This window comes from Microcebus murinus, chromosome 5, assembly GCF_040939455.1.
Source record: "Microcebus murinus isolate Inina chromosome 5, M.murinus_Inina_mat1.0, whole genome shotgun sequence".
NCBI classification, from domain to species: Eukaryota; Metazoa; Chordata; class Mammalia; order Primates; family Cheirogaleidae; genus Microcebus; species Microcebus murinus.
Genome location: NC_134108.1, coordinates 86,226,907 through 86,239,021, shown reverse-complemented (window position 1 = coordinate 86,239,021; position 12,115 = coordinate 86,226,907). Strand labels below are relative to the sequence as shown.

Below are 12,115 nucleotides of genomic sequence, written 5' to 3'. Positions count from 1 at the left end.
TGTAACCATTATATTTAGTCATTTCTCTCTCTTGGCATTTTAAAATTCTGAAGTATAAACTATAATTTAAAGACTGATTTCCAAAAATTTACATAATCCAGAAAGACATTTCCATTTGATATTCAATAGATTTTTCTTTTCTACTAGGTTTTCTTTTTCTGTGCAGAGTCAATGGCTTTCTCCCTCCTCAGTTCCTAGCAGCTGTACTCTTTTTACTCAATAAATATTTTGTTGAATAATTAAATTAGCTATTAATTTCAACAGAACCACTTGAAGCTTTAATCTATGTGCTTGAACCATAATAGTTTCAAGTAAATTGATTTATTGCATGTACAATTTGATTGCTAAAGGATAGCTTAGTTTGTATTTTACTCCATCAAATCCAAAAAAAGCAAAAAATAAAAAAGTAAACAAAAGCAAAAAAATTTTCAGATGGATTTTTTTTTTCATATTTGGGTGGCTATTACACATATAAAGAACATTTAAAAAACAGAGCTCAGCACTATAGTTCAAATAACTACTGTGGCGTACAGTACTTACCGTACTGTGATAGGGATGAATGCATTTGTGTTAATGCTGTGATTAGCAGAAAGAGTCAAGATAGTTTGAGAACTTCCACATCCATATTTAACTGTGGGCCTTCCTTCCTCAAGAAATAAATGAAGAAACTGTCTTCCAAAATGATTCTCACCACCTTTAAGAACAAACAATATGCCAGTAATTAATGGAGATTTATATTTTATTCAGTAAGAATCATTCATTCAGCAAACACAATCTTTATCCTCAAAGAGTAAGGATTCCATGGGATGGTGAGAGTGTTATTAGGTAATTATTCAATGGAATAAGTACCATATTAGAAAAATACGTTTTTTTCCCACAGGCTGAGAAATGAGAAATAGAAAGTAACATTTATACATTAGATTAAATAATAATGATAATAAGTATAAGTTATTGAATATTCAATATGTGCCAGGAACTTCCCATTTATTACTTTATTTAATTAACACGGTAGTTCTAGTATAGTACTTGGTTGCTCTCATTATCCCATTTTAACATATGAGGAAACTGAGGTTAAAATAATTAAGAACGTCAAACAATAGCTCTTTAGAGTCAGAAGTTAAACTCATGTCAAGTTAAATGTTATTAATATCATTTTTTATAAGAGCAGGATCCTACTGTATATGTATTTTAAAATGAGAATTATATTAAATCAAGAGTTCTCAAACTCTTAGATCTAAGGGCCCCTTTATACTCTTAAAATCTATTGAGAAACTCTAAAGAGCTTTTGTTTATATAGTATACATCTTTTGATTTACTGAATAGTTTTAAAACTGAGATATTTTTCAAATATTTATTAATTGGTTCATTTGAAAATCCTATTACATGTAACCTAAATAATATATTTTGTGAAAAGTAATTATATGTTTTGAAACAAAAAACATCTGAGAGGAGCAGTATTATTCTATAATTTTGCAAATATCTTTAATGTCAACCTTATTAGGAGACAGCTAGATTCTCATATCTACTTCTGTACTCAATTTTTGTTGTGAATTGTTGCTATTAGGGAAGCATAGGAAGGCAAGCTTTATACAGAAATGTAATTGGAAAGGGAGGACTATTTTAATTGCATTTTCAAATATACACAAACTGGATAAATGGTAGTTCCTTACAGTTTAGTTGCAGCGTGGAATCTAAAACTACATTAATGATCTTTGCATACTTTGTTACATTAAAAACTCATTGATCCTTCTTGCACTTTGAGTGGATATTTTATCCATACATGATTTCTAACATGATTCATTGATCATGTGAAAAATATTGGTTCACTGAGTTTTGCAGATTTTTCAAATATTGACATATTTTATTATGTAATATTAAAAATTCAAATTCATTAATATTACCACTGAAATCATCATAAAGTGTTAGGAAGCTCTCAAGTTCACTGTGGAGAATGTAGATTTTCCAAACTTCTCATTTTTCTTCAAAAGTTTGAGTTCTATGATTGGCAACAAACACTGTTAGCTATTTTTCTTGAAGTAATAGGCTTATTTCATTAATTTTTGAGAAAATAGCTGCCAAATACTCAAGTCTGAGGAACCACACATTGTTTGTTAGTTGTTTTTCAAGTCATGTTTTCATAGTGGCTGGTTCAACTGGCAACTTAAATGATTGTGCAAGTGCTTTTCCTCAAGGCAGCTATTATACTTTAGTACGTAGCAGACTTTTTTAATGCATACTTCCCATTTTGTACACAGAATATTAAAGAACTGTATACTCAAGGGTTGAGAATTAATAAAATTAATAAATTTTATTGCTAAGGACATTCTTAAGTGTGCATTTTTGCATTGAGTACCTAGTAGAGAAGAATAAAATGACTGATAGTACAATTTGATGTCGCCTCGACATTAAGATGCCAGCAGTTTTATCCACTAAGACTTTTGCAACATGAGTGCAAATGTCAACCCAGTGATTTTGACCTTATGGACATCTGAAGGGGTTTTAGAGATCCCTCAGGGGTCTGTGAATATGCTTGGAATATCTCTGTGTTGGAACTTATCTCAACTTAAAAGGAAAAAAAAAAGAAATCAGAGCGAAACTAAAGTTATTGCTCAACCTTAGATATAATAAATAAGTGTTTCTTTAACACCTCAGCAAGCATGTAAAGAAACCTAGGTTATCTCTTCCTCTTACCTCAATCTCTAGGAGAGTGGATTAAAAGCAACACCTGGTCTCAAAGCATGGTTCAGAGAATGGTGTCAGGAAAAATTATGAAAGACTTTGAAATGAGAAAAAAAGTTAATATCTAGCTTACCCATTCAGGTTCTCTGTACCTTTCTTTGTCTTTGAGTGATTTTACAACTCTGTAAGTTGCAGAAAACTAATAATAATTTAAATGATTTCTGATTGTAGAAATGTGTATTAATTGTGTCTGGTGAAAAGCAATTGATTATTACCCTAGAGGTAGACCTATTTTCCTCTATTTATAAATTTACTTCAGAATTCTTTATTATATATATATATATATATATATATATATATATATGTATGTATCTGTTCTTTGAATTTTTTTGAACTATTGCAATATCTTACCAGTTCCTTCACTAACTAATAGCTAAATAAAATCTTTGATGTGCTGATTTTATATACCCTTTTAAAGACTATCTTTTAACAAAGGAAAATAAGGTAATTCTAGTTTTTGAAGTTATGATGGCCATCAGGAGGAATGATTCATGTTATATCAAAATAAATAAAACCAAAACCAACTCCAAGGGGGGAATTTGTACAGAAACGGTGAAAATGGGATCCCCTGGTATTAGACAACATAGCAATCTTAAACTGGACAAAGACATCCACATTGAGAATGACTAAGATGGGGAAGAAAGGAAGGATTCAAACCATAGTTGAAAAATCAGATAAGTATGGGGACATGAGAAATCTAAGGAACAGAAGCATATTTCCCATTAGTGCTTCAAGTTATAGAATTTACTGAGAATATAAATTCAGTAAGAGAGCAACACAAAGTGAAATCTAATAATACAAAATTGACTAAGTCAATATTGCAGAAGAAATGAACAAAAAAAGCATTGAAGATTTAATAAAAAATTGGACTTACAAAAGGCATAATAAACAAATGGTTTCAAATGGTTGAAAATAACTCACTGGAAGTTCTCCTATATGTCATATTTTAGGACCCACTCAACCCATCCAGGTGTTCATCACACTTCTGAGGACTTCAGCACTCTAATACCCCAAATGAGCCCAGTGCCTAGTAGAGGGCAATGCAGCTTCAACTTTTCTGCATCTCTGGAGATCCATTAGCATATGTTTCTTTTTCTTTCTTTCTTTTTTTTTTTTTTTGGCTTTACTTTTTAGTGTTTTTCCTTATTTTCCCAATGGCTTCCTATTCAGTTCCTCAGGCTGCTTTTCTCTGAATTTGAGATTATAGTTAAGAATTTTTAGTATTATTTTCGTCTCTTCTTTTGACTGGGGTGGGGGTCGGGGTGGTTGGGAGGCAACAGGAGCACATTTAGAAACACAAAACTCTGCACCAGCATCTTGTGTTTTCTCTCCATGTATCCATAAAAGGTTATATCATAAAATGACATAAGGTTGTTCTTCTTTCTTGTGTTGCTGGCTTGTTCTCCACTCTCATCCCTTTGAGAGTGGGGAGGGTGTTAAGCACTAAGAGACAATCTGTCGTCCTGCTTCATTCACCATTTTTACTCAGAAGTTTTCTAATTCTTAATATTTTTATAAAGTTCTTTATGTTACCATTTCAGACTCCTATTTTTGAGATAAGATTAAAAATACAATATATACAGTAGGGGGAAACAAAGCAGCCGAACATTTAGGTCAAGCTGTTGTACCATATGCACAATGTTTGTTTTTCAAGACTTCAAAAACTGAATTTTAAAGATTGATTATACACATTCAACAAGATGTATGTAGTATCATGCAAGACTGGATTCTTTTTGACGGAAGCTCAGCCACTGAAATCAGTGACAGGAATGAATAGTCTTACCCAAGCATAACAACATCCCATTATGAACCGTAGCTGTTTTGTCATACAGTACAAATAAGGCTGCTTTAATAAAGGTGAATAGGAATGAAAATGGAAATAAATAATTAAGCTTAGTTTTCCCTATAGTCTGCTCTATATTAATAGTCTTTGATTTATCATATTGATTTGTTCTATTAATAAGCAATTTGTGGTTTTATACAATACTACTTTTAAAGGAGCTCAAAGTGTTTTGCAAATAACATGTGACAGTAGGGGGGAGAATGGAAGACCTGAGGCTACTGATATATTTACACGATTCAATAACAAGTTAATCACTTCGGAGAACATAAGGCGTATTGTTTGATTGATTGACTTTTTCCTCTCTCAAATCAATTGATTTTGTATTATGTAAAACGAGACTCTGTATTTAGAGAAAAGCTATGAGTAAACATTCAGGAGGAAATATTTGGTTTTCACAAACAGTATTAAAGACATTTTCAAACATAATCATGATGAATAGTGTTTGATTTTAGAACTGAAACATTACTGGCAATTGGTAAAAGAGAAAAAATACATAACTTTCAAAATAGAAATACTAAAGAAAAGTGTAAGTAATGGCTATTCTTAGATAAACATGTGTGTTTCTGTATGAAATTTTATGGGTTGAATAATCCATATTAACTTTAGTTAAACATTGTTCATTGAACCCAAAGACATCAAGCAAATGTGAATCTCTCTCTCTCTCTCTCTCTCTCTATATATATATATATATATATGTATCTCTCTCTCTCTCTCTCTCTCTCTATATATATATATATATATATATATATATATATATATATATATATATGCCAAATGCTAAAAGAAGTGTCTCTTTCCCCATAATGTTCCAATTTGTGCTACCTTTAGACAGGACTTGAAAGCTCTAGAAGAGCTCATTATTAAGCCATTGAAAGAAAGTCATTCTGTTGTTTCACCGAAAAGATGCTTGATGATCCATTAGAGGAGAAGTGTGAACTTATCCTTTTCTTGAAATAGTTCTTTATGCTTTTAGGCTGTGTAGTAATTTTTACAATAAATCATCTATAAAATGTATTGATTTTTCTTCTAAATGTTTTATCCAGATGATATTTTGAAACTTTATAAAATCTTTACTTCTCAAACTTTACTTTTCCTAATGAAATCATTGTGTCTACTGATTTATCAGTTATTAAGCATAAAAATGCTGCTTAAAACAATGAACAGTAATTACAGTATTCCTCTCAAAGCAATAGACTTCAGTAGCTAAATTTGTCAGCCTTTAGAGAGATAATCCTAACAAGTTAGAGCTAATATATACTAATATATATCTCTCTATAAATAATTAGTCTCATAATAAAGGATAATAATGAAATAAATATCACGTGGAGGGGGAAACAATGATATCCTAGCCAACTTTTTTTATAATTTAAGTTTGCTTGGATATTGAAATTGGGTTATAGATTTCAAATTTCTAAATATGGAAACTTCATCACTTCATTGAAATGTTGAAGGTATTTATTATTTATATAGTAACTCTTCCATTAAAAATGAGTATTTTTCTCTGTTTGAGCTATTGTAATGAATGCTTCCAACATCAATGACAATTTGATTTGAGATTATTTATAAATAACATTCAGAAAAGAGTCATTGGTTATCAGTTTGGATTAAATATCATTCCTTATCATCATAAATAGTGATAAGTACAGAGAATACATTTATCAAGTTAAGTAGCTAGACATGGGGGAAGCCAAGATGGCCAGTAAAGACAAAGCTTGTCGGACTGTCCTGGCAGAATAGTTGAGGATTGGCCTGAGGAGAGCAGAGAGTGGTCACTACTTGGAAGTGGACTCCACGGATAGACACCAGTGCAGTCTGGGAGCACCATCAGGAAGAACTGAGCAGCTGAGAAAGAGGATAGAAGGGAGTAATCCCGAACTAATTCCAGAAAGTTCCAGAGCCCAGGGAAAGAGTAAGGGTTTTTTCCTCCCTCTCCCACCTGGGGGACTCAGGCCAGCAATGGGACACAGGGCTGTCATCCCATGGGGGAGTGCCACAAGAGACCAGAGAGTTGGTATCCCTGCATCTGAATTCCTCCTCTGCACCTCCTTCACTCTTGGCATCCCAACAAGTAATTTTGGCTCAAGCCACTCATAGCCATGTGGCTGCACCCACCCCATAGCAATGGCTAAACTGCCTTGCACTGAGTGACTTGTTCCCCATAATGGGTGTGCAGTGAGCTTGCCTTGGGCAACGGGAGCGCACTCCCAGAGTGCATTTCCAGCCCGGTCTCCCTCTGTCGGCAGAGTTGCTGCCACAGCTCAGAAAGGAGGGCGGATGGGTGTCTCCCTGAACTCAAGAGTGGTGCAAGAAGTCAACAGCCCTTTCTCCAAAACATGGCAGCTGCTAGAGTTCTCTGTGCTGAGTGACCTGCTTTCAGCTCTGGGGATATGTTTCCACGCCCTGCTGGCAGGGCAACCTCAGTTTGTGATCTTCCTGCCCACAGGCATTTGGCTGTTCCCCTGCTGATGGTGCAGATGGCAAGGTGGGGAGGCATGGGGGAGAGAGCCTGGTTCCAGAATTGGGTGGGAAGGGAGAGCCTGTGCCCATTAGGAGGGTATGGAGGAGCACAAGAGAGCAGGGTGCTGTGGGTGAGCGCCATCTCCCCCTACCCCTGGAGAATCACCACATTGGAATTTGCTGCACCGGTTGTGGCTCATTTGCATTAAATATTGGTTCCCATGGCAACCAAAAGCCTCAGGTGCTGCAGGCTGAACTGGAGCAGCTGCCCCCACCCCCACTCATTTTAATAGGGAGCTCAGCTTGAACCAAGAGTTCCTTGAGCTGCCACTATTACCCCCAGTGGGAATGTCCCCTGTGGGAGACTTCTGGGGATAGATAGGCCCACCCATCTTGCCTTGGGGTCCAGTGGGAGAAAAGGGGTGCATCACTGGAGCAACACGTGGAGATGCACACCAGCCGCCCAGACACATGGACTGTGGGGAAGCTCGAGAGCCCATCTTGGGCAGAGAGGAAACACAAGTGGACCGATTGGAGGGGAAAGTCTCGGGTTTGTAGATGGGACAGAAAAGCCTGGCTAGAGGCCTCAGTAATCACACAAGTAGGCCCCTTCCATCAGGAGCAGCCCTGCAAGCTTGGAGAGACAGCCCTGAACTCTATATCAGCCGCTCCTCATAGCGGCTGGACAAGTGACCACTGTGAACCATAGAAGCCCACAAATCCTGAATCTCGCACTCCAGGTAAGATGTACCTCGCTCCTTCCTGCTCCTCAGCGGGGAGCAGGACTCAAGCAAACCCTGGGAGCTACAAGTCCCCTCCCAAAGCTTGGGGCATTCGTATACCCCACCTGGGGGACCAGAGCCTACCACGGGCTCAATAGATTACCTCAATAACTGGCTCCTCCAGGCAAACTACAATCAATGACGTGGGAACAACCACATAGCTAAACACAGTACCTTCCATCTCAAGCTATTAGAGAGCAGTGGATTCATACCCACAAGTACAGTCCATCGGCTTGGAGCTTCAGTTGGGGGACCAAACTGAAGGTGAAAACAACAGGTCAAAGGTAGCCCAAGAGATTCATCAAACCTGCTAAAGGACCCCTAAGGCAATTCAGGAACAGTGCTCTTAGGGAGGTTGTGTGATCAATACTTATGATCACATATGGAAGTAACATTCATCTGATGTCAGGCAGGTGGGGGGTGGTGGTGGGCATGGGTAAATTCACATCTAATGGGTGTGGTGCGCAGTGTCTGGGGGTGGGCACGCTTGTAGCTCTGACTTAGGTAGTGCAAAGGCAATGTATGCAACCAAAGGGTTTGTACTCCTGTAATATTCTGAAATTAAAAAATAAATTAAAAAAAAGTCAGGTACCTATATTATCAAATTTGAAAATTTCTATATAGTGACATGGATTTATACCATCTGTCTTAAAAGAAATAACTCCTTATGTTTTATAGTATTTTATATATTTTAAAACATTTCCGTGTATATTTTTTCAAACCTTGTGAGTTTGGTAATAAAATCGTGTCTGCATTACTTGTAGTCAAACTAAGATACACAAAGGTTAAGGGGTTTACCCTATATTGTACAGTGAGCTCACAACTGACTTGGGTTCAAACTCGCCCTTGGCCACCTTACTGACATTTCAATTAGGGCCACCTGTGGCAGCAGTCGGACGATGTCTTCATCCCTGGTGCCACCTTCATGGCCTGTGATAAGGATTGTTCTCTGAGCTTGCATTGAGTTCTCTATCAAACACACATGCTTTTGCTGTAGCTTTATAACTCCTCTTTCCTGGATCCCCCTAAAGGTTTGTATTTGTATTCAGCAACAATAATCCAAGCAGCAACCTCAGCAGTAGTTAGTTACTCATTGAGGACTTCTTAGAGCAACGATGATGACACTGGTAGTAACCAGTGTTAGGGTGAGCTACTTGGTGAGTGAAAAGATGGCACACAGAGAAGCTCTGGGGAGAACTGAAGAATCATGGCAGCAGCCTGGCATGTATAATTAATTATTAAACACATGTTAATTACATGTTTCTAGAGATTGGCTGCTGGAGATCAGTTTCTGAAATTTATAGAGAGCCTCTTTTAATTTTTCCAAGCCTGCTGGTTTTCACTGCTTAACCAGTTAAAAAAACATTAGTAAGGCCGGGCGCTGTGGCTCACGCCTGTAATCCTAGCTCTTGGGAGGCCGAGACGGGCGGATTGCTCAAGGTCAGGAGTTCAAAACCAGCCTGAGCAAGAGCAAGACCCCGTCTCTACTATAAAATAGAAAGAAATTAATTGGCCAACTGATATATATATAAAAAATCAGCCGGGCGTGGTGGCGCATGCCTGTAGTCCCAGCTACCTGGGAGGCTGAGGCAGAAGGATCACTCGAGCCCAGGAGTTTGAGGTTGCTGTGAGCTAGGCTGACGCCACGGCACTCACTCTAGCCTGGGCAACAAAGTGAGACTCTGTCTCAAAAAAAAAAAAAAAAAAAAAAAAAAAAACATTAGTAAGACACAATTCTTAGGGGGAATGGGTGCTCTTCATTTGGGTGAAATGGATAAAAATGAAAACCCCAAATGGCACTATTTGTCTATTTCACTACTCTCCCATTCCTGATTCCAGAGTTTTTTTTTTAGATATTCTATTCTTTTCTACAATGAATAAGGCTGTCAAATAGATGTAACACTAATGACACCTCTTAGACGAAAATGTTGTAACCTGGGCCCCCAATTCTCTGGTGTCTTTACCCTAATTCCCTAGACAAATTATGAAGGAAAAGGAATTAAAGCATTATCTGAATAAGTCAGATATCTAGCATTTACTTCAGGCTTGCCATGTACCTGTTTTAAGCAGGTTAAATGCATTAAGTATCTCAATCCTTGGAACACCTTTTTGATATCTTGGATATTATTATTATTCAATTTTACAGAAATTGAGGCACAGAGATGTTAAGTAACTTGCCCAAAGAGCCAGGTAATCCTATTCCAGGGTAATTTTCTTGACCACTGGATTACACTTTTCTTGAGATGGGCATGGCAGCAGTTTTGACCCTTGACTGGGCTCATTTCCTTGTTTTTTGTTTGTTTTTGCCCCCACCTTTGTCCACCAGAAGCAAGCTTGCTACTGGCTAACAGATTTCCCTGGGGTGGTTATATAGGAAGCAGAGATGTATTTCTCAGTGACTTATTTCATCATAAATTTCAATCATAGGTGCAGAGTATAATTGTTCTATTGTTTCAAGACAATTTTAATGAATGACATTATTCTCTGTCAACAGTTGGGAAAGTATGGGGGTCAGGGACCAAATTCATCTGTAATCTGATGGTATAAATAAAGTTTTATTGGAACATATAGCTACACCCATTCTTTTACATATTGTTCATGGATGCTTTCATGCTATAATGGCAGAGTTGAACTATATGGCTTGCAAAAATATTTAAATATTTATTTCTGGTTACTATAGAAAAATTTGCAAACTCCTTCTTTGTTCCTGATTTTTCCAGTAGATGCAGAAAAAAGACTATCGTTGATTCAAGCTACATTTTGTTTCTACTTATCAGAGGAAAAAAGTATAATGATGTTAAAAAGAATAATTTCCTAAAGATTCAGTATCTACTTATTTTGCATAAAACTATCAAAGTTGAGTAACTTACAAACAGAACTTTAAGAACTATTCTAATCAAGTAATTGAGCTATGCAAGGCAATGCTTGAGGTACTTTGGAGGTGGGGTAGAGTAGAGAGCTTTTCACAGTTTCAGATAAGGAGGTGTTCCCTGTTTATTGAGGAGATGTAAACACAGACTCCTGATATAATGAATTTTTTTACTCTGCCCTAGTTGTTAATTTATGCTTCTAATATGAGATCTAGCACAATCAGCTTTCCTATAGACTTATATATATAATATCTCTGCATTAAATGGTGAGAAACCAGAGATAACAGAACATCACTTATTCAACTTTGTATTCCTCACAGTGCCTAAGAGAATGCTATGCACTTTCCAGGCACTCAAAATTTGTTAAGTTTGGCTTTACTGTCATAAATAAAGATAAGATGCAGTGAAAGGAAGTATCTCATAGTGCCAGTGCATGAATTCATCTGTCCCTGCTTTCAACCTTACTCCTTCCCATATCCATCTGGAGCTAGCCCTGTTGGGAGCTACTAAGGAGGGACAAAGATATTCAAAGAGTATTATGGTGCACACTGTAAAATTGATTAAAATATCTGAGCAATTTTTTTCTCTATAAGAAAAGAAGATGCTTTTTAATATAATGTCAGGAAAAACTGTGGGATTTCATTGGCCTTCCACATCATTGGAACAAAATATAATAAGTACCTAATGAAGATATTGTGCATCCTGGTGGGAATCACTTTACAGAGAAAGGAAGATATTATAACTCTTTAGATTTAATTAGTTTTCTCTAGCAGTATCAGAAATCTCTTCTTTTAGCCCTCTCTAAAAGCAAAAAAGAGGGGCCTCAATCTGTCAATTCCCTTCTGTGACAAATGGCTAAGATTGGTCCTTCTTTTGCTTTCTACTTTAAATACAAACATTAAGTAATACCAAGATTGCTTCTGAATCCTGTCCTCCCACTGGAGTTGCTGATATAATTTGCCTCCTGGGACTTGGTCAGATGTCTGCTCCTAATTCTCAACGATCACATACTTCCACAGGGCATGCTTATTTCTTTTCAAAGAAGCGGCACAGAATGGATCCAACTGCATAGTAATACATCCCATGATGAAACCTCCTGATTGATTCTGCTTGCCGAAGAGAGCTCATTTTCTGAAAGTGCACCTAAAGAATTTTGTGTGGTCTCATCCCTTCTCCTGTGACCTATTAGTAGCTTCTTTGACTGGGTTCCAGAATTCTGAATTGGTTCAGTGGCAGATTCAAAAAGCTTTCTTTTCATCTTCACTGCTGCTCTCAGAGCTGTCTCTCTCCCACAGAGGGTTCTTTTTTTAAACTATCCTTTCTAAGGATTTTTACTGTAACCCCACAAGGATTCAAGTTTTATCTTCCTTTTGTTCCTTTTCAACATCAATTAGTTGGCGAGGCAAACTGAGACAAGATAAATG

General features: G+C 36.8%; 1 protein-coding gene across 1 annotated transcript in view; it reads right to left on the bottom strand.

Annotated features, from left to right (window-relative positions):
• The window catches only part of EYS (EGF-like photoreceptor maintenance factor), a 1,642,296-nt gene that overhangs the window by 285,801 nt on the left and 1,344,380 nt on the right, over positions 1–12,115 (bottom strand). Inside the window, 1 exon segment of the mRNA XM_020287130.2 lies at positions 541–694. Within this exon segment, the coding sequence (XP_020142719.2) occupies positions 541–694 (154 nt within the window).